Source organism: Lepidochelys kempii, chromosome 9, assembly GCF_965140285.1.
Source record: "Lepidochelys kempii isolate rLepKem1 chromosome 9, rLepKem1.hap1, whole genome shotgun sequence".
In the NCBI taxonomy this organism is placed as follows: Eukaryota; Metazoa; Chordata; order Testudines; family Cheloniidae; genus Lepidochelys; species Lepidochelys kempii.
In genome coordinates this window covers 582,823-608,540 of record NC_136388.1, presented here as the reverse complement: position 1 = coordinate 608,540, position 25,718 = coordinate 582,823, and the positions used below count along the sequence as shown (strand labels likewise).

The window sequence follows — 25,718 nt, the reverse complement described above, 5'->3', positions numbered from 1 at the left end:
CAGTTCCTCCTGAAAACACCCTCTGAAAGTCCCCTGTTTGTTACCCCATTCTGGTCAAGGGTTTGCTTGGCTACTGATTTGTATACCAAGTGATGCTGCTTTTGCTCTATTTCCTTGCTGTCAGGGAGGGATTAACCATTCCGAGGTCAAATGCTGGGTCTGATCAGAGACCCAATGGTGCCGGCCATATAATCTTCACAGACACAAACAGAGCTGTCTCACCTGGTGTGACCTTTTATGGAGACAAATAACAAACAGACCAAACATATAACTCACCAACTATCTGTAGCTGCAGTCAGAGGATCTTCAGCTACTCCCTCTGAAACGCTCCTGTTTGCTTGTATCCCGCCACAAAACATATTTGAGATACTTGGATTTTTTTTTCTTAAACCCCAGTTTATTTGGCACAAGAGTCACTGTCTTTTAGCATGTCCCTTTCTTGAAACTGGCTTGTTTAGCCTTAATTTTTTCTTTACCATTGGTCTAGTCTTCTGTTAATCTCGAAAGGCAAATATGCTTTTGTAATGACTTTCATTTTTCAGACCCTATCAATTTTCTGTTCCAAACATCTCCAGTACAAGTGATTTTTTACAAGGTTTGTCTTTAAAATAAACTCACCCTTTGAAGGTGAGCGTGTGGATCCCACTGCAGGCGACCTTCCTTCAGTTCTTTCATACTCAGTGGATGTCTGATCTGCTGCTCATGCTGAACTTCAGAATTATCCTGTTTTGAACTATTTTGTGAGGGTGTCTGTCTCCACCTCCTTATTTATTTCTTTATTTTTTGGATGTTTCCAAACAAAAGACCCGACTTGTATGCCCCCCCCCCCCCCCCCCCGCATAGCGGGGCTAGGCACTCTGTACCTATTGACATGACAGACTCCAAATTGTGAAGGTTTAAACCCTCCCCAACCTGTGATGTACTTACTGGTTGAAAGGCATAATTGATGCCTATTCTGTTTGTGGGCAAGTCACATTCCCAGTAAGTGCAATGTGCAAATCCTTCTCCAGGACTCTGAAGTCAAGGGATGTGAAGTTGAAATGTATCACTTCCAAACTGGAAAAAATCATCTTCAGCGAATGCTCCCTTGAATAGACACCACACCCTGGGGTCGAGCAGTGACTAGAAAGTCGGAAAGAAAATGCTCTCAAAACTGATACTGGAAATGGTGATTCTGACCAACTCTGCACTAGGCTAATTGGCCCTGGCCATGACCTTGACACTGTTGTTGATCACCTTACTGGCTCTGGGGCTGACTGACATGCCAGTGTCTTCAGTACCAGCTCCCCCAGCACTAACAACTCGATTATTGGAACCAGCACCAGTGCCCTAATATAAGGGTGAGATTGAAAGGTATGGTTGAGTTAAGCCTAGACATGTCTCCAAACATTTGGGAATGCCCTATCCAATGAACATTGTTAGAGAGCTTATTCCTTCACTCTCCCACTTCCCTGGTCCTTCTCGCATGAACAGAGAGCAACAATACCCAAAGTCCGAAGGTGCAAACAATTCAATGTTTATTGGGGTGAACTTCCAGCAAGCTTAAATACAAGTTCCTTTTTCTTTATTTTCGAATCCCAACTTACTTCCTGTTTGCCCCTAATTTATATAGTAATATTCTTAGCTATACCTTAACCAATCATTCTACTGAAATTTAACCAACCAATCCTAACATATTGTAACATGATTATGTAACCAATTATATCCCACCACCTTAATTAGTTTACACCCAGCAAAATTAATTATACAGCAGACAGGAACAATCACAGAACCAGACAGAGATTATACAGACAAACAATAGCAAAGTGGGAACTATAATGACAAAACAATACAGAAGTGAGGATTTCACAACTACATCTATAAAGACATAAGAGTTTCCCAGCTGTGTCTATTGATAAGTGAGTTCTTACCAGACAGAAAACTATCAACCTCAATTTCCTTTTACATCTTCTATGCACTTCCCTTTCTCTGGAGGTGATAGGCACTATCAGGACAGGATTGTATTCCTAACAGCCCAATAGCACCTTCTTTCAATGTGACTACTTTGGAATGTGAGGATGTGACCCGTCGCTTCCCAGCTTATGACTGCCTCTGTCGCTTAGCTAAAGGCCTTAGCCTAAGAACAGGGCCTCAGACTGTCACAGTAAGAGAAGGACCTTACACTGGCAGACAGTGATTTTGATTCTTTCTTTTATACCTCTAACTAGCCAAGTGATAAGAATACACCTAAATTCTTAAAGTACAGGCCTTTACAGACAGGCCTGAATATCTATATCCGAACAAACATGATAGCACTCCTTCAGAGATAGGGAGCCTAAGTCCTCTGCCTAGGTGGGAGTGATGCTCAGCAAATTGGCACCAACAAAGGCTGCTGAACTGTGCCAATTACAGGCCTGAGATGCACCCTTGGAGAGCCACCTAGATCCCCTCCAGGGAAACCTTTGGATTGGGGGCGATGTCCAGTGCTGTACCTGGGTCCAGACTGTTACCATAGGGCACCACTGTTCAAAGAGTATTACTCTGTCATTGTCACCAGATCAAACTTTCTCTCTTATGTCAAGCAGGGATGCCTCTCTACCATACAAGAATGAACCTAGACCTGTCACTGGGCATCCCTCTGACAGGGTGCAAGCCCAGCAGAGGTGTGAATGGCAATGGAATGACCAGCTGCAGCTGGTCTAGTGCCCAATTACCTTGCCACCCAGGCCATTATAACCCTTCTGGGGTCCACTATCCCATGTGTTCTGTAGTAGGTCTCCTTTCTGCAGTTCCAAGAAGAGATCAGGCTCTCTGGTAGATCTCTGCCGACAACCTCAACAACTGAGCCTGACATCAGCATGCAAGAGCTGGCAGTAGCAAAAAAAACTGCATCCTACGTCACACCAGCCTCTGCCCTGATAGTGGAGAATCCTAAATATTATGGGATCTCCTGGCTTTCGTTGGTGGGACCCTGGATATAGAAATGACTGTCATAATGTAGAGATCCCAATTAACTCTCTGATATCCTAACCACATCAGCCCAGGGTTGGATCGTCCTTTCCCTTTAAGGAGTGTATGATAATACTCCTAAAGAGTCTTTGGTAAAGCTGGCCGCCATGCAGCCTGGGTCCACATGGGTGGAAAAATACTATCAAGTACCTCTGAAAAACTTTGAATACTTTCATTTCCACCCAAATGCATGATCTTTAGTACTCACAGCAGTTCAGGAGAAGCTGAAATCAACAAAAGTCACGCACAAGGGATCTCAAGAAATTATACCTTTTGGATGCAAAACATAATCATCTGTTTCACTGCAACTTCGGGTGGCAAGATATCATGCATTGTTTAGGCTATACTTAGCAATGTGATAAAGGGTGTGACTCCCTTTTTGTCAAGAGTACCATAAGACACAAAGGGAGATCATCAAAGAAGGCAAAATGGCTGCCAGAATAACTTTTCAAGTAGCCATGGATGTTTCTGACACAGTTGCAGTGTTGATGGTCACAGCAGTGACTAGGACACAGAGGTTCAAGGTAACATTTTGGACCTTCCATTTGAGGTGATAGAGCTCTTCAGTACAAGGACTGAGGAATCACTACTCTTCTTAAAAGACGATTGTCCTGAAGTCACTGGGGATTTATACACCAAGCACCTTTAGGAAGCCTTATAAATATCAGACACAAGAAACACAACAGGCTCACCTTTACTCTCCGGGCACATAACTAGAATATCCATGGTGGAAGCAGTCATGATATACACCAAAGAAATCCTTATTGAGCAGTGTGTCCGTTTGCCTTAGGTGCTGCTTTTCTTCAACTGTTCATCATCCCCCCCCCCCCCCCAAAAAAAAAAAGTTTGGACGCTGTCACTGAAAAAAGTGCACCTTAAATTGTATGCTAGTTATTGTCTTGATACATAGTGAAATTTTTAAAAATGTCCAGGTACAAAATAGGCAACTAGATGAACTCAGGCATTAATTTCATACAGAATCTGGGCGTATACATGGGCACGTGTCCAAAATCCATCTGAAATCGCAGATATGTAACTTCTTTCAGCCTTCAAGTGCATTGAATCAGAGAAGGTGTTAAATGTAATATTTAATTTTGTTTTTATTCTCCATGGTAAAACCTAAATTGGAACAAAGAAATCTTGAACTCTTACCTAACTTTTTTAAAAAAAACTATAATTCACAGCCAATTATTCTGCTGTGATTTAGGCAAATGTGTGACAGTCTAGATCCATCCTCTTTGGAACCCCCTTTCAGGTAGTTGAAAGCAGCTATCAAATTCCCCTTCATTCTTCTCTTCCGCAGACTAAACAATCCCAGTTCCCTCAGTCTCTCCTCATAAGTCATGTGTTCCAGTCCCCTAATCATTTTTGTTGCCCTCCGCTGGACGCTTTCCAATTTTTCCACATCCTTCTTGTAGTGTGAGGCCCAAAACTGGACACAGTACTCCAGATGAGGCCTCACCAATGTCGAATAGAGGGGAACGATCACGTCCCCCGATCTGTTGGCAGTGCCCCTACTTATACATCCCAAAATGCCATTGGCCTTCTTGGCAATAAGGGCACACTATTGACTCATATCCAGCTTCTTGTCCACTGTAACCCCTAGGTCCTTTTCTGCAGAACTGCTGCCGAGCCATTCGGTCTCTAGTCTGTAACGGTGTATGGGATTCTTCCGTCCTAAGTGCAGGACTCTGCACTTGTCCTTGTTGAACCTCATCAGATTTCTTTTGGCCCAATCCTCTAATTTGTCTAGGTCCCTCTGTATCCTATGCCTATCCTCCAGGGTATCTATCTCTCCTCCCAGTTTAGTATCATCTGCAAACGTGCTGAGGGTGCAATCCACGCCATCCTCCAGATCATTAATGAAGATATTGAACAAAACCGGTCCAAGGACCAACCCCTGGGGCACTCTGCTTGATACTGGCTGCCAACTAGACATGGAGCCATTGATCACTACCCGTTGAGCCCGACAGTCTAGCCAGCTTTCTAGCCACCTTATCGTCCATTTATCCAGCCCATACTTCTTTAACTTGCTGACAAGAATACTGTGGGAGACCATGTCAAAAGCTTTGCTAAAGTCAAGGAATAACACATCCACTGCTTTCCCCTCATCCACAGAGAGCCAGTTATCTTGTCACAGAAGGCAATTTAATTAGTCAGGCATGACTTGCCCTTGGTGAATCCATGCTGACTGTTCTTGATCACTTTCCTCTCCTCTAAGTGCTTCAGAATTGGTTCCTTGAGGACCTGCTCCACGATTTAATGCCAGTAAATTAAGCAAACAGTTCTTCTTGAAGCTAAAACAAGTTACAAAACGCTGCTATAGTTCCAGAATTTATCCCAAAGCCTGGATTTTGACACCATAAAAACACATTTAGGAATTAAAAATATATATAATCCTGAAAACATTTGCAGAATTTGAGTTTTCTTTAATGAAAAAAATGCATTCCTTTTTCTTGCAAGAAGATAATTGAAGCTTAAAATTGGAAATGTTGTAACTGGTAAGTAATTTTGTTTTTTGTTAGCTTTGTATTGTATTAATTAGTCAATCAGTGATATGTACTGCTTTTACCAAGGCAATGCTGCTTTACATCTCAGTTTTTATTCTGGTTATGGCTCTAAAACATTTTATAGTCTTGTGTATTGTTTTAAAGCTTACTAAAAGTAACTACTAATATAATTGTACTGCGATATAAAATCTCATTTCTGAACCATTTTTACATTTCTAGATATTCAAGAATTTTATGAAGTGACCTTACTGGACAATCCAAAATGTATTGATCACTCTAAGCTATCTGAACCAGTACAACCTGTGAATACCTGGGATTTCTCCAGCCTTCCAAGCACAACAGTGACATCAGAAACACTGCCAAGCAGCGTTAGCCCAAGTATAGAGGTATGGTGTGTTTGATGTTCCTATTTATCTCAGTTCTTGATCAAACATTTCCTGTATTATGAGCTGTAACCCGCTGCTGGTTTGAAGATATCAACTCGTGTATAGTTTTGTTCTTATTCCTCACTCCCTCTTCTTGTCAGAAGTATTTATATTCCTGGGAAAAATTCCTGTATTACTTTTTTCCATCAACAATCTTAGTCACAGGAGGACTATTGTAGAAATAACTTTTTAAAATATTGGATATGAGAGAGTATTTACTAAACAAAAAGAGGTGTATGCGCTCCAGATTCTTGACTGTATCCTTAAACAGGGCTCTTGTTCTCAAATCAGAGTTTTGCAATAACTAATGAGTTCAGAATCGCCACGCCTAGCCATGCAAACTTGAGATCAGATCTAGCCATGCGTAGAACATGTTACCAGCATTGGCTGCTATCTATCAGTATTTCACTCCATTGAAATGCTTTGCTTGAAAATCCCAGCAATTTGTATTGGTGGCCCTCTCCCTTAAGAATATGCTGCTACCCTTATCAAGGAATGGAGAAAGGTCCAGTTGGCTGAGTCAAGCTGAGCAGTTCGTTCCCTCCTAGTACAGGAGCTGAGTGTGCAGCCTCTACATTAATTCCAGCCCTTTTCTCTGTGGTATCTTCAAAGCCATACAGGAGTTTTGGATATCCAATTCACATTAATTTTAAAGGAAATTCGAGGACCAAATTTCTTAGGTGGCTTTGCCAATCTCAGTCTTGAAATAACTTTTTCCCATGTGACAGTGTAAATTGCTAGCACTAGGATATTGTTACTGCTGGGGGAGTTAGAATTCTTTCCTCGTTAAAATTTTTATGTTTATCACTTTTAAAGAGTGTGGTTTGTGCTGAAAATCCTCGTTCCGGGGTTCCATGTTTTATCGAAAGTAGCAAATGTTGTACATATCTTTAAAAATACACTAGATATGATTCTAGGAAGTAGAGGAATGAACCTTACATATTTTTTAACAAAAGTGATTGAAATGGCAAAACTAGAATTGTAAGACATCTAGATGATCTACACATCACGTGTTCATGTCTCTAATCTACTAGAAACTGTGAGCATGTGAACAAAATAAAGGAGAATGTGCTGGCACTTGGGCTTTGACAAATCTCTTATAAAAGGTGGTTGTGGAAGCTGTCACGCAATGAGAGAGAAGTAGACACTAACTAAGAGAGGAAAAAAGTAATAAAAGGTAAATTTTCATCATGGTAAAAGAGTAAAGAATGCTCCAAGATTCTTTGTTTAATATGAAAAATAGGGTGGCAAAATTTGCAGAATATATATTGAGTTTCTTCATGACGAGAGACAACTGAAGAACATCTGAGGGGACCTTACAAAGTAGGTGAATGTGCATTGGGAGATGAAATTTTGTGTTGACACATGTAAAGTAGTGCACATTTAAATGAATAGTTTGAACTTTTCTTGTATGCTTTAGTAGGTTCTTAATGACCTGTAACCATTCAGGAAAAATACCCAAGTGTCACTGCGGTTAGCTTAATGAAAACATGCTCAATGTACCATAATGATTAAAAAAAAAAAAAGGGGGTGGGGTTAGAGTGCATAAGGAATCGGATGCTATTTTTAGGGTGTCAGCTTGAGCCCCACTAGCGTGAGGCTGTCTACTTGGGCTGGGAGGCTTGCTCACGGCTGCAGTGTAGGCATGCTTTAAGCTATACAGACTATATCAGCAAAGCTACAGTACTATAGCTATGCTGGTATAATCCTGTCGTGTAGATGCAACCTATACTGACAGAAGGGCTTTTTCCATTGGTTTAGGTACATCACCTCCCTGAGGAATGATAGCTAGATTGATGGAAGCATTCTTCCTTCAGCCCGGCTGTATCTGCACTGGTGGTTAGGTCGGCATAGCAACATCAGTCAGGGATGTGGGTTTTTCTCACCCTTAACCAACATAGCTGTGTCAACTTAAACTTTAAGTGTAGACCAGCCTAAGTGTCAGGCACCCAGTCTGGTTTTAAAAGCTAACATCAACACCTTGGTTGTTCTTCGAGTGTACATCCTTATGGGTGCTCCATTATAACATGTGTTTGTGCATGTGCACTCTTGACCGGAGATTGTAAATAGCAGTGTCTGCAGGTCTATGCCGTGCAGTGCCTTGTGCTCCCATGTGAAGGGGTATGTGGAGGCGTGGACCTGCCACCACTTCAGTTCCTTCTTGACTGCCTATGGTTTGAGATGGAGTAATTTTTTTTTGCTGCTTTCAACCTACTTCCCGCCTTGATTGTTTACTTCCCTTTTTTGTTTTGTTTGTTATAGTTTTTATTTTCTAGTTATTTGTTTTTTTTAGTTGTAGCACATTGTATGCTAGGGTTTGCCCCAAATTTCTTGCCCCTTGTGGTCTCTGGCAGTTCCCCGGGTTATGCCTAAGACTCTGGAGTTCCAGCCTTATCAGAACTGCCACAGGTCTTTTCCTTGTAGTGATGGGCACTCAAGTTGTCTCTAGTATCTCGGAGAAACTCACGAACCATCAAAGTGTAAAGTCTGCTTGTGGTTCAAAGATAGGTCCCACAAAGATAGAGAGGCTAAACTGAAACTTCTCTTAATAGAATGTTCCCTATTCCTCCTGCCCCACCTGGTATGTTGGCCTCAACCTCTTAGGCCGCTTCAGTGACTTCTGGAGCTACAAGGACAGTTCCAGAGATGAAACCCTCAAAAACCAGATTGCACCTTTCTAGAGGCTCTAGAAAGAGGGGCAAGTCACCTTATAGAGCTGATTCTCAGAAGACTCTTGTCCCACCTTGGGTACAGCCGATTCTCCAGCTGACACTGGTACCGAAGCCCTGATACCCCCTAAGAAGCTCTGATCTGAGAGACCGTAAGCTAACTAGCACTGAGAAGCCCTTACCTCGGTACTGTCTGACACCTCTAAGTCACCGAGGACATTTTAGATACAACTCCCCAGGATAAGATCACCTACATATCAATAAGGCACTGTTGTCACCGGCATGTACTCTGTGGCAAACACCTGCCACTATTCTTCCCACTTGCAAATGGACAGATAAAAAATATTACATTCCAGCCAAGGGAATGGAGTATTACTTCTCCCATCCTACTCCCAACTCCCTGGGGGAAGATGCAGTAAAGGAAAAGTAGTCAAATATGCTTCAGACCTTCTTCTGAGGAGGAGTCTAAATGCCCACATCTCTTGGGTAGGAAATGTTGTTCATTAGCAGCTCTTCAATTTTGAGTTGTGAACTACCAGGCCTTGATGACAAAATATAACTTTTTTTAAACAATTATTCAAAGTTTTTGCTTGTTTTGTTGAACAACTGTCACAAGGGCCCTCATTTGGTCACCAGGTCTTCTCTGTAAGCATCTTTCAACAATACTGACATGACTTCACTGTCCTTAGTCATTGCAGTAGTTACGTGACAGGCATCCTGATTCTAATCTTCTGGCCTCCAGAGGAAGTGCAAAATACTGTGGAGTACCTCTTATTTGAAGGGCCTAAGTTGTTAAGTGATGACATGAACTCCTTGCTCCACACCCTTAAAGACTCGAGGGCAATATTGCAGTTGCTGGGAATATATGTGCCCGAAACAGACATTTCAGCAAGTCTCAGACAGCACTTACTCTAGACCATTCCAGTACCATTCACAACAGATCTATGCTAGATCTACAGAGTACCCAAGAAGGAGACGCAGACCCTTAAAAAGGGGAACACCATCCTCTACACCACCTTCTAAGAAACCATTTTGACAACCTGGTTGTGGGACTCAAACAACTTCTCCCTCTGGATGCTCTGGTGCTAGATTCAGTCATCTAGCACCTCCTTCAGGAGACCACTTGTCTGACTTCCTACCAGCTGGGGAGCTCATTGTCTCAGACAAATGGATCCTGGAGGGGGTTGCCGTAGGATACTCTATTCATTTCCAGTCCATCTGCCCCTCCACCCCATGCCTCAGGACCCTTCTTGTGTGGTTTTTCTAAAGCAGGAAGTCTAGTACCTCCTGCATTTGGGGGGAAGTTGAGCCAGTTCTCTCTTGCTAAGCAGTAAATCAGAGGGAGGAATCTGTTGCAAATATTTCATGGTTTCCAAAAGAGGAATCGTAATACCTATGCCCTATTGCAGCACTTAAAAAAGATAATGCTAGCTACCGATATGCCATTCCGAGATCTGGGGTACTGGTTCACTGCTCTTGACCTCTTAAGATGCGTACTTTCATGTGGCTATGCATCCCTTGCACAAGTGCTTTCTGTTCTTGGAACATTACCAGTATGTCCCCTCACCTGTGGGCTCTCCACAGGTGTTTTTCAGCAGTAGCAGCTTACCTGCATCATTGGGGCATTGCAGTCTTTCCATATCTAGACAACTGGCTCCCCAGGAGCTGCTCTGGCCAAGCGGCCCAGTCAACAGTCTGGTTCTCGGTGCCTTAGGAGAACCCCGTTTTGAACAAATGGCTACCTGTTCTGTCTCCCACCTCTCCCTTCAAGACTTCCTTTCTGATAGCCATTGCCTTGGCCAGAAGAATGGGAGAAAGTGGGGCACTCATGGCATATCCACTATACTCTGCCTTCTATCGTGACAGGGTCATGTTGTGCCCACATCCTCTCTTCCTCTCTAAAATCTTGTTGGCATTTCATATCAACCAAGGTATTTATTTACTGATATTTTATCCAAAGCCTCATACCTCAAGAGAGGAAGCTAGTCTTCACATATTAAATGTCAGGAGAGCCCTTGCCATCTACCTTCAAAAGACTAAGACCTTTAGGGCCTCCCCCAGACTCTTTGTATCCTTTGCAGAAAAGATGAATGATCAGCCAGTTTCCACTCAGACTTTCAAAATGGGTTTCCGATTGTATCTTGACATGCTACAAAATGGCTGGGATACATCTCCCACACGGAGTCACAGCCCACTCCTGTAGGGCTCAGTCCACCTCTATAGCCCTTAAGGATGTCCCAATAGCAGAAATCTGCCTGGCTGCCACCTAGTCATCAGTTCACATGTTTGCGTAACATTACGTCATTATACCTGCATCCAGAACTGACACTACCTTTGAGGCAGTCCTGCAAGGATTTACGTCCTCAGCGTCTGCTTCCACATTGAGATATTGCTTGGGAGCTCCTATGTTGGAGGACCCATAGGGACACAAGAACATAAGAACGTCCAACTGGGTCAGACCAAAGGTCTATCTAGACCAGTATACTATCTTCTGATAGGCCAATGCCAGGTGGCCCAGAGGGAGTGAACACAACAGGTAATCAAGAAATCCATCCCATCGGCCATTCCCAGCTTCTGGCAAACAGAGGCTAGGGATACCATCCCTGTCCATCCTGGCTAATAGCATGAACTGCATATACTCGAAGGAGGAGAAGTTACTTACCTGTACAGTAACTTGAGTTCTTGATATGTCTACCCGTGGCTGGCCCATGCCAGCTAACTTGGGCTCATGGAGCTTGGGTGTGAGGCTGTTTCATTGCTGTATAGACTTCTGGGCCCACGCTTTAGGACCATACAGTGTGGAAGGCGTGGGCCATCTGCGGGTTTTTCTTTGCTGTGTAAACATACCCTATGAGTGCTCTACCTCCCACCATCCTTCCCCTCTGCTGTGGATTCTCTAAGCTTCATGGTTGAGAAGGAACTGGAGTGGCAGCAGTTCTGTGCCTCTTATGTACCCTCATAAGCACTGTGTGGAATTCTGCACAGGCCTGGATCTGCGAACCCTGCTGTTCACAATCTCTGGTTGGGAGTGCATTGGCGTGCACACATCCTATGGTGTAGCACCATAGGAACAAAACATCTTGAACTCAAGTTACTGTAGAAGTAAATAAACTCTCTTTCCTTATGCGTTGGGGGATTTTCCACTTTCCAAACCCCAGCCACTTCTGGAAAAGTTGGAGAAAACTGGCTTTCCAGTTTCAGCCAACCCATTATAACCAAGGTGATTCCACTGGAATAGCCTACTGTTATGGTCTTACTCCTCCCCCTGCCCCCCTTGTACGTGGTCCAGGGGGGATGTGCTATAGTCCTGACAGCAGGTGATTGTTTGTTTCTGCAACCACAGAAGCAGTCCATGGGTTCAGCAACTTTATGACATTAACTAGAATTCATAAGTTGTGCATCGACAGATTTTCCAGATTGTCACATTTTTTCAGTTCACATGTGAAACTTATAATTAAACAATAAAAATTCCCAAAGAAAAAGTTTTAAAATAGTATTACCGTTGAGTGTGTGTAATGAAGTGGACTGCCCCTTTTAAGAACCAGAGGGCTTAGGACCACCAACACTGATAGATTATCAGACCCAGCTGGGAAGTGGTCAGGTAAACATAAAAATAAACAAACAAAAAAACCCTGTAAGAATGGCCGTACTGGGTCAGACCAAAGGTCCATCTAGCCCAGTATCCTGTCTTCCTACAGTGGCCAATGCCAGGTGCTTCAGAGGGAAGGAACAGAACAGGTAATCATCAAGTGATCCATCTCCTGTTGCCGATTCCCAGCTTCTGGCAAACAGAGGCTAGGGGCACCGTCCTGGCTAATAGCTATTGATGGACGTATCCTCAATGAACTTATCTAGTTCTTTTTTGAACCCTGTTATAGTTGTGTCCTTCACAACATCCTCTGGCAAATAGTTGCACGGTTCACTGTGCATTGTGATCCCTATAAAAGGCTGAGGGTTTGGTGAGCAGGAGTTGCAGGATGGAGATGGGCTACTGCAGTAGGCCATGGGGAATTTAAGGAAAGAGTGCGTCTTCTTTTTAGCCCTGAGAGAAGCAAGGGGAAAAGCTTCTGGGAGCTCTAGCCTGCGGTGGGCAGAGTTGCTGCTTTGTTTTGTCTAAGTTTCATTTTTAGAGACTGAAACTGTGCCCTGAAGAAAGGGCCAGAAAGAGGCCCTGGTTTTTCCTTGTCTGGTGAGGGAGCCCACCAGCCTACAGAGTGCATATCAGTCATTTAAGATAAGTACACTACAGGTATGTTGTTTAAATGTAGTTAAGTCAGAGTGAGGATTAAATTTAACAGCAATCCAAACATGGAAATGAACAGAACATAAGAATGGCCATACTGCGTCATACCAAAGGTCCATCCAGCCCAGTATCCTGTCTACCGACAGTGGCCAATGCCAGGTGCCCCAGAGGGAGTGAACCTAACAGGTAATGATCAAGTGATCTCTCTCCTGCCATCCATCTCCACCCTCTGACAGACAGAGGCTAGGGACACCATTCCTTACCCTTCCTGGCTAATAGCCATTAATGGACTTAACCTCCATGAATTTATCCAGTTCTCTTTTAATCCCTGTTATAGTCCTAGCCTTCACAGCCTCCTCAGGGAAGGAGTTCCACAGGTTGACTGTGCGCTGAGTGAAGAACTTCCTTTTATTTGTTTTAAACCTGCTACCCATTAAGTTCATTTGGTGGCTCCTAGTTCTTATATTATGGGAACAAGTAAATAACTTTTCCTTATTCACTTTCTCCACACCACTCATGATTTTATATACCACTGTCATATCCCCCCTTAGTCTCCTCTTTTCCAAGCTGAAAACTCCTAGCCTCTCTAATCTCTCCTCATATGGGACCTGTTCCAAATTCCTAATCATTTTAGTTTCCCTTTTCTGAACCTTTTCTAATGCCAGTATATCTTTTTTGAGATGAGGAGACCACATCTGTACGCAGTATTCAAGATGTGGGCGTAAGATACTCTCCGTCTTATTCTCTATCCCTTTTTTTAATGATTCCTAACATCCCGTTTACTTTTTGACCGCCGCTGCACACTGCGTGGACATCTTCAGAGAACTATCCACGATGACTCCAAGAGATCTTTCTCCTGATTAGTTGTAGCTAAATTAGCCCCCATCATATTGTATGTATAGTTGTGGTTATTTTTTTTGAACGTGCATTACTTTACATTTATCCACATTAAATTTCATTTTCCATTTTGTTGCCCAATCACTTAGTTTTGTGACCACTCCTCCCCCGCTAGTAAATTTTCACAATGGAGAGGGGTAACGAGTGGTGTTCCCCAAGGGTCAGTCCTAGGACCAAACCTATTCAACTTTTTCATAAATGATCTGGAGAAAGGGGTAAACAGTGAGGTGGCAAAGTTTGTAAATGATACTAAACTGCTCAAGATAGCTAAGACCAAAGCAGACTGTGAAGAACTTCAAAAAGATCTCAGGTTTCAGAATAGCAGCCGTGTTAGTCTGTATCTGCAAAAAGAAAAGGAGGACTTCTGGCACCTTAGAGACTAACAAATTTATTTGAGCATAAGCTTTTGTGAGCTACAGCTCACTTCATCGGATGAATTCAGTGGAAAATACAGTGGGGAGATTTATATACATAGAGAACATGAAACAATGGGTGTTACCATACACACTGTAAGGAGAGCGATCACTTAAGGTGAGCTATTACCAGCAGGAGAGTGGGGGGGAGGCGGGGTGAACCTTTTGTAGTGATAATCAAGGTGGGCCATTTCCAGCAGTTGACAAGAACATCTGAGGAACAGTGGGGGGTGGAGGGGAGGAAATAAACATGGGGAAATAGTTTTACTTTGTGTAATGACCCATCCACTTCCAGTCTCTATTCAAGCCTAAGTTAATTGTATCCAGTTTGCAAATTAATTCCAATTCAGCAGTCTCTCATTGGAGTCTGTTTTTGAAGTTTTTTTGTTGAAGAATTGCAACTTTTAGGTCTGTAATCGATTGACCAAAGAGATTGAAGTGTTCTCCGACTGGTTTTTGAATGTTATAATTCTTGACATCTGATTTGTGTCCATTTATTCTTTTACGTAGAGACTGTCCAGTTTGACCAATGTACATGCCAGAGGGGCCTTGCTGGCACATGATGGCATATATCACATTGGTAAATGTGCAGGTGAACGAGGCTCTGATAGTGTGGCTGATGTGATTAGGCCCTATGATGGTGTCCCCTGAATAGATATGTGGACACAGTTGGCAATGGGCTTTGTTGCAAGGATAGGTTCCTGGGTTAGTGGTTCTGTTGTGTGGTTGCTGGTGAGAATTCTAGTAAAGACTGTCTTTTCCCTTTGCAAGTTGCATGAGTTTCAGTTTCCCTGCTCCCCTCTTCTAAAATTCTACATGGACTATTCCATTCGTTACTGCCTAAGAAAGTCAATTATTTTGCAGGCTGCAGATGCTGAAATGGTTTGATGGGAAAAATCTTTACTTGCAGTTATAATTTTGGGGGGGGGGGTGTTAAAAAAAAGAATGTGACCGGCTAGGGAAAACCTGTTTCAGATCTTGTACAGTGGAAAACCATTTTGTATTGCATTTCATCAAATGACTCCCTGTGAACCTCATGGGTTAAGCAATCCTGGGAGAGGAGTGATTAATAAAACAGCATATCAGGAAACAGTTAACTGGTATGGAATAAACTCTAACATCTTCTGTGGCTTTAGTTCAGGGATAAATTCAAGCTCTTCCGATACAGATAATCAAAGTAAATGAGTTTGACTGCTTTAGGACATTTAAAATATTTTTATTGTAGCTGGTGTTTCTACCTCTGTGTGGATCCAGGAGAGAACCTGCCATAAGTTCTTCTGCTTTGATCTCGAATGAGTCACCTTATCTCAGTTCTGAGTTCTTTGTTAGTCAGTGGTTAGTTACAATAGATTTGTAATAAACTACTTTCATGTCTAGAAAAATAGCTGTTATGCTGAAACGATGGACTGCTTATGTATTGTAACAACCAAGGTAAGATGCTAAAGTCTTTGAACTAGTTGTTAACAAGATTTTTTTGGGTCCTTCTAATCCTATTGTAAATATTTTTTTTGTCTAATCATAATGGAAATACCTTGTCACAGCTTTCTGTCGTCTGATTTTTAATTTGAATTCTTTTGCTGGATTAAATCCTATAGTTAAGGTGAGCGTCTGGTACTGTTTGTAAATATCGTGTCTGTAAGAGCTAATTATGGCAGTACTTTGCTGCACTGATTTTTTTTTTAACTGATGCATTTCTTATCATTCAGCAGCAAGATTTTCTATCTTTATTCTATCTAAATAATATCTAAATATCTGTTTATTCTATCTAAATTTAAAATTCTGAATGCATTAAAGTAACAGCAGCTTCTTCTGTAATGAGTAAATCAAAATGTTATATTTATATAACCTTTCCCAGAACATGTTTAATATTTTTTCCTATTTAAATAGTTGTCTGAGTCTGAGAAAGTACTATTAGGGATTATTGATTTTAAAAAAATATCCTGTAATTTTGGCATCCTAGCTTTTGTGAGATAGACTCCCAGATAGTTTGTTGTTATCCATGAGGTACTAGAGTAATGCTTTATGCTTGGCAATCATTTCTAGTACAGCCAGTTACAATTCTTAAACCTAAATATTCTGATCGTATAAACTGAATGCAGTGTCACTATGTGAATGTAAGTGGAGAAAGTGGAACTAGTTTTTGGAAACATTTTTATGGGAATGGCAAGCTATTGCTCTGCTCTTTTGCCTGTAAATAAATATATATTTTAATAATTACTTCATGTTGTTTGAAGTGTTTTTTTTATTTTTAAAAACAACTGCTATCTTCAACAACACCTAAATAATGAGTGTATACGTAGTAGTATAAGTGATACAGAAAGTCTTTCTCTGAGAAACTGGAATAATATTTTACATCTTTTTAAGGAAAATATTCTGGTTTACTGGTGACAGCCTTTGTTAAAGACAATGAATAGGGATGCCTATGAGTCTTTTGGATAGGCAGTAAGAAGTGCAACTTCTAACGATTTAGGTTAATTCTCTTTATACAGTTCTGTTCAAAGGATTCATCCTTGACAACTAGAGTGGGTGAAGTCGCATCATCTTTCACCAGATGCCTTTCCTTTTGATGTCTGAGCTCAGTATTGTCAAAAATAAAACACATTGGTGTAAAAGTCCAAAGTTTGATTAATTAAATTCACAGTTGGTGCATTTCTGCCATTGTTCTTTCATTTAGACTGTCACCTTTATTAAAGTAAAATGATAGGAAACATAAGCTTTTCATTCCTTTACTTGGCTGGCAATTAGTTTCCATATGTTTTGTTTTATTTTATTTTATTTTATTTTACTGTACTTAATAAAGAATTTGGTAAGAATATTTTTGCATAGTAACTAACAATATATTTGGACACATATGCTAGCTTTTTTTTTTTTTAACAGAGAGATCATTTGCTTTTAACTTTAGTTCTCTCAGGCAAGGATTTACTTTCCTTTCTCCAGTCACTCAGAAGAGTGAGACAACAATGTTTTAAAGGAGAAGTTGAGGACTGATTTACCTATTTAGTCATCCTGGGCCAGATTTTCACCTTGAATACATTGTTATAAATCCCAAGTAACTCCACTGACTTCTGTAGAATTACTTGTGTTTGTATACCACTGTAGTGAAGAGCCAGCCAGGGCCCTCTCTTGAAACAGTTTTTCTGCTTGGCTGTTCAGTACTTGGCTGGGTTTATGAGAGTCTCCAATGGCTGCAGTTGGTTTCTAAGAGTTTAGGAGTTTATTCTTCCTGGCACATTTGGAGAAACTATTTTTTTTTATCAAATTTTCACCCTTGTCTGGTGAATGTGAAGTTCTAGATGTGGTGGTGTGGTTGTGATATTTATATTACTATTGTACTTAGAAGCCTCATTTATGGACCAGAACCCCATTGTACTCGGCACTGTACAAAAACATTACAAAGAGATGGTCCTCCCTGCCCCAAAGAGCTGCAATGTAAGTAATCATAGAATCATAGGGTTGGAAGAGACTTCAGGAGGTCATCTAGTCCAATCCCCTGCTCAAAGCAGGACCAACACCAACTAAATCATCCCAGCCAGGGCTTTGCCAAGGCGGGCCTTAAAAACCTCTAAGGATGGAGATTCTACCAGCTCCCTAGATAACCCATTCCAGTGCTTCACCACCCTTCTAGTGAAATAGTGTTTCCTAATATCCAACCTAGACCTTCCCCACTGCAACTTGAGACAGTTGCTTCTTGTTCTATCATCTGCCATCACTGAGAACAGCCTAGCTCCAAAGGCTGCTATCAAATCCCCCCTCACTCTTCTCTTCTGCAGACTGAATATCCCCAGTTCCCTCAGCGTTTCCTCATAAGTCATGTGTCCCAGCCCCTTGATCATTTTCGTTGCCCTCCGCTGGACTCTCTCCAGTTTGTCCACATCCCTTCTGTAATGGGGGGACCAAAACTGGATACAGTACTCCAGGTGTGTTCTTACCAGTGCTGAAAAAAGGGAAATAATCACTTCTCTCGATCTGCTGGCAATGCTCCTACTAATATAGCCCAATATGCCCTTGGCCTTCTTGGCAACAAGGGCACACTGCAGACTCATATCCAGCTTCTCGTCCACTGTAATCCCCAGGTCCTTTTCTGCAGAAGTGCTGCTTAGCCAGTCGGTCCCCAGCCTATAGCGGTGTATGGGATTTTCTAGGTGCAGAACTCTGCACTTGTCCTTGTTGAAGCTCATCAGATTTCTTTTGGCCCAATCCTTCAATTTGTCTAGGTCACTCTGGACCCTATCCCTACCCTCCATCGTATCTACCTCTTCCCTCCAGCTTAGTGTCATCTGCGAACTTGCTGAGGGTGCAATTTAAACCTATCATGCAGATCATTAATAAAGATGTAGAACAAAATCGGCCCCAGGACCGACCCCTGGGGCACTCCGTTTGATACCGGCTGCCAACTGGACATCGAGCCGTTGATCACTACCCATTGAGCCGATGACAGAAATGTCCTGGCCTTTTGCTGGTATTCTGTATTGTACACTTGCCAAACCTGCTTATTAGTACAAGAGACAGTATTTGCACCTGTTACACTTTTCATTGAGCAGAGTTCATTCAAATAAATAATTCCCCAGTGTGCCCTCTTTCCTCTCAAGGAAGATTACTTAACTTAAGGATAACTGTACACGGGACCAGTTGCTTCCATACAAATGTGTGCATGTATAAGGTTTAGGGATGTGTACGTCCAGATATAGCATGTGTTCTTTAATGTTATATACATATCTGGTTCTCTTACCTAGAAGTAAAAATAAATGAACATAATCAAAGTGGTTGGAGCAGCTTTGAAAGTTTTTTAAAACAACATTTTTGGAAAGAAGAATAAATACTTTTCTGGTCTCTCTGCCTCTAGGAAACCTTGTTTGAAATAATTACACTTTTTTGATGTTTAGTAGAAACAGAAGAAAAATCCCATTACTGAGCTCACGCTTTTCTGAAGAACTGAATATTATTTTTCCTCTGCTGTGGAAATATGAATGACGATCTTTGATCGTTCAGATTAACTTACCTGTTAGTTCAGAATGAAGGGCTATCTTTTTGGCTGGCAAATTGTTCTTTACAATACTACTTTTTTGTATGTTTAAGGCTTACCAACTTGCTCTGCTTTAGCTTTGGAAGTTGGTAATAAAAGATTAATCAGAGTGAATTTATTTTTCCTTATGTGGGCACACTGCGTGTTAGTGTAGGTAGGCATATTTGCATCACTGCAACCATGGATACTCTTTAAGAGCAGGAATGTGGGTTGAGCTAAAGCAATGATATTTAAATAGCTTTCAATTTTGTATGATTGCACCGTATGCTTTAAAATATTAAATCTTTAACCAATTTTTTTCAAATTCTGTTGCATCAGAAACTTGCTTTTGAGCATTCAACTTTATCTTACTTAACCAGTAACATTAATGTTTGTTTCCAGTGAAACAGCTGTGAGTTTGAAGTGTTGTTGTATTAGTAATGTAACACTGCTATTCAGGATAATAGCTATCTTGCATAAATTCTAAAAAATAACTCAAATACATATATTCTGACATTTAGTACAGTTTTTTAGAATCAAAGTAGTGGTAGGTGTATCTTTATATGATTCTTGATTATAAACTGAACAGATGTACAGTGCTATTTGCCATATTGCTTAAAGATAACATATACGTTTGTTTGTAATTTGTTGCAGCAACATCAGTGTTTTTTTTCTCCAGGCACATGCTTCAAAAATGGAACTATTTTATTGTCAAAGCACCAATCTATTTTAAAGACATTTTCTTGCAGTTCCTGAATGATTGCAGGCTTGTGAGTCCTTCTGCTGATGACATCTCTCCCAAAACTGTCAGTATCAAGGTTATGAAAAACCACAGGTTTTCTAGGATCAGCTATTATTGGATGTTGGAGAAGAGGCGTGATGAAGTTTGAGCTGTTAGGGCTAGACTAGAAGCATCTGGAAGGTGGTTAATAGGTATCTGATAACTAGGGACCTACCAAATTCACAGTCGTGAACAATGTGTCACGGACTGTGAAATCTGGTCTCCCCCCCGTGAAATGTGGTCTTTTGTGTGCTTTTACCCTATACTATACAGATGTCACAGGGAAGACAAGTGTTTCTCAAATTGGGGGTCCTGACCCAAAAAGGAGTTGCAGAGGGGCGGTCACAAGGCTATTTTAGGGAGGTTGCAGTATTGCCATCCTTACTTCTAGGCTGCCTTAGGAGCTGGATGGCCGGAGAGCTGCAGCTGTTGGCCAGGTGCCCAGCTCTGAAGGCAGCGCCCTGCCAGCAGCAGCGCAGAAGTAAAGGGTGGCCATACCATACCATACCACCCTTTACTGCTGCGCTGCTACTTCAGAGTTGGGCAGCCGGAGAGTGGCAGCTGCTGACTGAGGGCCCAGCTCTGCGGCAGCTGCGCAGAAGTAAGGGTGGCAATACCGTGCCATTCCATCCTTACTTCTGCGCTGGTGCTGGTGGTGGCTCTACCTTCAGAGCTGGGCTCCTGGCCAGCAGCTGTTGCTCCCCAGCTGCCCAGGTCTGAAGGCAACGGCACTGCCATCAGCAGTGCAGAAGTAAGGGTAGTAGTACTGCAACCCCCCCTACAAAACCTTGTGACCTCCCACAACTCCTTTTTGGGTCAGGACCCCTACAATTATGACACTGTGAAATTCAGATTTAAATAGCTGAAATTATGAAATTTACGATTTTTAAAATCCTCTGACCGTGAATTTGGTAGAGCCCTACTGATTGCCAGCTTTTTATAAAATTATGCTAACTCATTTTATTTTAAAGAATTTTCACATGAATTCACTGAATGCCAATGTACATGGCAGAGGGGCATTGCTGGTACATGATGGCATATATCACATTGGTGGATGTGCAGGTGAACGAGCCTCTGATAGTGTGGCTGATGTGATTAGGCCCTGTGATGGTGTCCCCTGAATAGATATGTGGGCACAGTTGGCAATGGGCTTTGTTGCAAGGATAGGTTTCCGGGTTAGTGGTTCTTTTGTGTGGTATGTGGTTGCTGGTGAGTATTTGCTTCAGGCTGGGGGGCTGTCTGTAGGCAAGGACTGGCCTGTCTCCCAAGATTTGTGAGAGTGTCGGGTCATCCTTCAGGATAGCTTGTAGATCCTTAATAATGCGTTGGAGGATTGGGGGGCGGGGGTGAGAAAACCTGGATTTGTGCTGGAAATGGCCCACATTGATTATCATACACATTGTAAGGAGAGTGATCACTTTACATAAGCTATTACCAGCAGGACAGTGGGGTGGGGGGAGGTATTTTTTCATGCTTTGCGTGTATAAAAAGACCTTCTACACTTTCCACAGTATGCATCCGATGAAGTGAGCTGTAGCTCACGAAAGCTTATGCTCAAATAAATTGGTTAGTCTCTAAGGTGCCACAAGTACTCCTTTTCTTTTTGCGAATACAGACTAACACGGCTGTTACTCTGAAACCTGTCTTAAGTTCTTACGGTTTATGTTCCCTCAGCCATGTTTCAACCATATTTCATGTTCTTAGCTTAACAACTATGTTCTCCTTGGCTTAGATTCTATCACTTCTTTAATTTGTTCTTAAGTTTTGTCCTTATGTGGACCTAGTTCTTTGTTAATAAATTTGTAAGTCTCTAAGGTGCCACGGGTACTCCTGTTCTTTTTGCAGATACAGACTAACACAGCTGTTACCCTGAAACCTAGTTCTTTGTTGTTAATTAAATCAAACTGGATTTCATACTAGACTGCAACAGTAGCATCACCAGCGTATAATCTGTTAAATCCTTATGAAACCTCTGTCAATTGCTTTCATAAATTTAGTTCCTCTGTACAGAGTTCCTGGTTCTGTAAAATGTATGTCACGTGCTACGCTTTAATCAAAGTCTTCCCCAATGCAGAGAGGGAATTTCACTAAAGTTACGGTAACTGGATGAAAGTATAGACACACACAGTTCCTGAAAATTCCACCAAATATCCACCAAATACTTGAAAGTTGGTACATCCATCCTTCCTTTGAAGTCAACTATGAACCTAATGGTGCCTACAGAGGAACTTTTGACATTTCACAAGGTATTACTTTTCTCTCAACAAGGCTTAAATAGCCTACTGTACACTAACTGCACCTAAGAAGTTCTTATTTTCTTCATTTTATTTTCCCACTGACTAAATGGCCTCCTTATCAGACTTACTCTGAATTCCTGGATGGTATCTTCATCAATTGGACACAATATTCTGTCAGGCATCTTTTCAGATATAAAAATCAACAGCATGAAGAATGAAAAGGAGTACTGGTGGCACCTTAGAGACTAACCAATTTATTTGAGCATGAGCTTTCGTGAGCTACAGCTCACTTCATCAGATGCTATAGTTCACGAAAGCTTATGCTCAAATAAATTGGTTAGTCTCTAAGGTGCCACAAGTACTCCTTTTCTTTTTGCGAATACAGACTAACACGGCTGTTACTTTGAAGCATGAAGAATGTAATTTTTCCCTGTTTAGATGCTTAGAATTATTATTGGGCTTTTGGCTGGAAGAGGAGAAATTCAGTCTTACCTTTTCCTTACAGAATTCAGATATTTGGATTACCTGTTCTCTGACATTATGGGCTAGACTGCTCTATTGAATTGCTAAGGGAAGCTTACAGAAGGTGTGGTAACATGGCATGCTCAGCTCGGCTACATACACATACACTCCAGCCCTGGCTCTTGCACACAGAATCCTCAGGCTGTCCTAAAAGGAAGATCGACAGATTTTGATTACTGAAAAACACGCATTTTAACACACACAAATGCAATGTCATACATCTAGGAACAAAGAATGCAGGTCATACAAGATGGGGAGGGTGGGGCTGTATCCTGAAAATTAGTAATACTGAAAAGGACCAAGGAATGTTAGCTGGTCATCCAACATGATATCCCAGAGCAATTTTATGCCTAAGAGCTAATACAGTCCTTGAATACATAAACAGGTTAATTATCAAGGAGTAGGAGGGATGCGGTATCACCTATGAATATAGACTGCTTAGGTAGCAGTTTTCCTCAATGAACCTGAAGTCCTTCTTTGGGAAGGACGATTACTCACCTTCTTGTAACCGTTGTTCTTCGAGATGTGTTGTTCACGTCCATTCCAAAAGTGTGTGCGAACTGCATGCCCAGTTGTTGGAAACATTTTTCCTCAGCAACTCCTGTCAGGTCGGCCAGGAAGCCCCCTGGAGTGGCGTCCTCAGGGCGCTCATTATGTGACCTTGATGACCCGACCCCCCTTCAGTTCCTTCTTGCCGGCTACTCCGACAGAGGGGTAGGAGGGTGGGTATTGGAATGGACGTGAACACCACACCTCGAAGAACAACAGTTACAAGAAGATGAGTAACCATCTGTTCTTCTTTGAGTGCTTGTTCACGTCAATTCCAATCAGGTGACTCCCAAGCTCTCTTGAAGGAGTGGGGTCGAAGTTAAGGAATCACTGATTGGAGAACCACCCTGCCGAAAGCTGCACCCTCTTTAGCATGCTGGGTGATGGCATAGTGGGCAGTAAATGTGGGCACCGAGGACCAGGCTGCCACTCTGCAAATCTCCTGGATGGGCACCTGGACCAGGAAAGCGGCGGAGGAGACTTGAGCTCGTGTCAAGTGGGCCATAATAGCCAGGGCTGGGACCCTGGCGAGGTTGTAGCAAGTACGGATGCAGTCCACGATCCAGGAAGAAATGCAATGTGAGGAGACCAGAAGCCCCTTCATTCCATCTGCCACAGCTAGAAACAGTTGGCTCAAATTCCTGAAAGGCTTTGTGCACTCAATGTAGAACGCTAGCACTCTCCGCACATCTAGTGAGTGAAGCCTCTGCTCCAGTGCATTAGCATGTGGCTTAGGATAGAAGACTGGTAGAAAAATGTCTTGGCCAGGATACCACCTTGGGCAGGAAGGAAAGGTGAGGCCTGAGCTGCACTTTGTCCTTATGTAAGACTGTGTAGGGGGGGGTCAGAGGTTAATGCTTTTAACTTTGACACCCTCCTGGCTGATGTGATGGCAACCAGGAATGCCACCTTCCATGAGAGATACAGAAGGGAGCATGTAGCCAGTGGTTTGAATGAGGCCCCCATTAGCCTAGCAAGGACCAGACTGAGCTCCCAAGCAGATAGGACTGTGTATATAGCCTTTCAGGAAACGGCGAATACCGAGCGCCCCAACTCTCCCAGGTGGAACGCGAAGACGGCCACGAGGTGTATTCTGATGGATGATCCAGCCAAACCTTGCTGCTTCAGATGCAGTAGATACTCCAAGATGAATGTATAGATGCCTGAAGTGGAGGTACGCAACTCTGCTCACACCAGCATGAGAACCTTTTCCACTTAGCTAGCAAAGTGGCCCTGGTGGAAGGTTTCCTGCTACCAAGCAGCACCTCCCTCACCGATTCCATGCATTGGAGCGCCGTTGGGTTTAACCATGAAGCTTCCAAGCCATGAGATGGAGGGACTGGAGGTCCGGGTGAAGGATGTGACTGTGGTCCTGTGTGATCAGATTGGGGAGGAGCAGCAGTGCGAGCGGGGTGTCCACTGACAGCTCCAGAACCGTGCTAGAATCATAGAATCATAGAATATCAGGGTTGGAAGGGACCTCAGGAGGTCATCCAGTCCAACCCCCTGCCCAAAAGCAGGACCAATCCCCAATTAAATCATCCCAGCCAGAGCTTTGTCAAGCCTGACCTTAAAAACTTCTAAGGAAGGAGATTCCACCACCTCCCTAGGCAACGTATTCCAGTGTTTCACCACCCTCCTAGTGAAAAAGTTTTTCCTAATCTCCAACCTAAACCTCCCCCCTAAACACATGACTTATGAGGAGAGGCGGAGGGAACTGGGATTGTTTAGTCTGCAGAAGAGAAGAATGAGGGGGGATTTGATAGCTGCGTTCAACTACCTGAAAGGGGGTTCCAAAGAGGATGGCTCTAGACTGTTCTCAGTGGTAGCAGATGACAGAACAAGGAGTAATGGTCTCAAGTTGCAGTGGGGGAGATTTAGGTTGGATATTAGGAAAACCTTTTTCACTAGGAGGGTGGTGAAACACTAGAATGCGTTACCTCGGGAGGTGGTGGAATCTCCTTCCTTAGAAGTTTTTAAGGTCATGCTTGACAAAGCCCTGGCTGGGATGATTTAATTGGGGATCGGTCCTGCTTTGAGCAGGGGGTTGGACTAGATGACCTCCTGAGATCCCTTCCAACCCTGATATTCTATGATTCATTTTTAGTTTGTACAAAGAATATTAAGAATTATGAAAAATTGACTAAATTTATATTTTAGTGAAATGCAAAAAGGCACTTTCCATTGAAGATAAGGCAGGTATTTTCATAAAAAGTTTGGTTTTTATTCATTAATGTGTTAATTCTTTAGGGCTTAATTGGTGGTTTATGCAATTAGATTTGTTTTTAAAATTAGAGAGTTCCTCTCATTAAAACCAGCAATCACAGATATATCTTTGAGAAAATCCTATCCTTGGAGTATAGTTGTGTTCTCTTGATATACCTACAGAGAATAGGCAAAAATATAACCCATCATGTTTGTTGGGAGAAAACATTGTGCTTTTTGGTAAAAATGACCTGTACTTCCGATTTTATAAAAATGG

The 25,718-nt window shown here is 42.3% G+C and overlaps 1 protein-coding gene across 32 annotated transcripts in view; it reads left to right on the top strand.

The window, feature by feature from the left end:
* Positions 1-25,718, top strand: part of DLG1 (discs large MAGUK scaffold protein 1) — a 441,560-nt gene that overhangs the window by 15,398 nt on the left and 400,444 nt on the right. For all 32 annotated transcript variants that reach the window (XM_073358919.2, XM_073358923.2, XM_073358918.2 and 29 more), the window contains exon 3: positions 5,718-5,884. In XM_073358919.2, the coding sequence (XP_073215020.1) occupies positions 5,718-5,884 (167 nt within the window). The remainder of the gene's footprint in view (positions 1-5,717; positions 5,885-25,718) is intronic.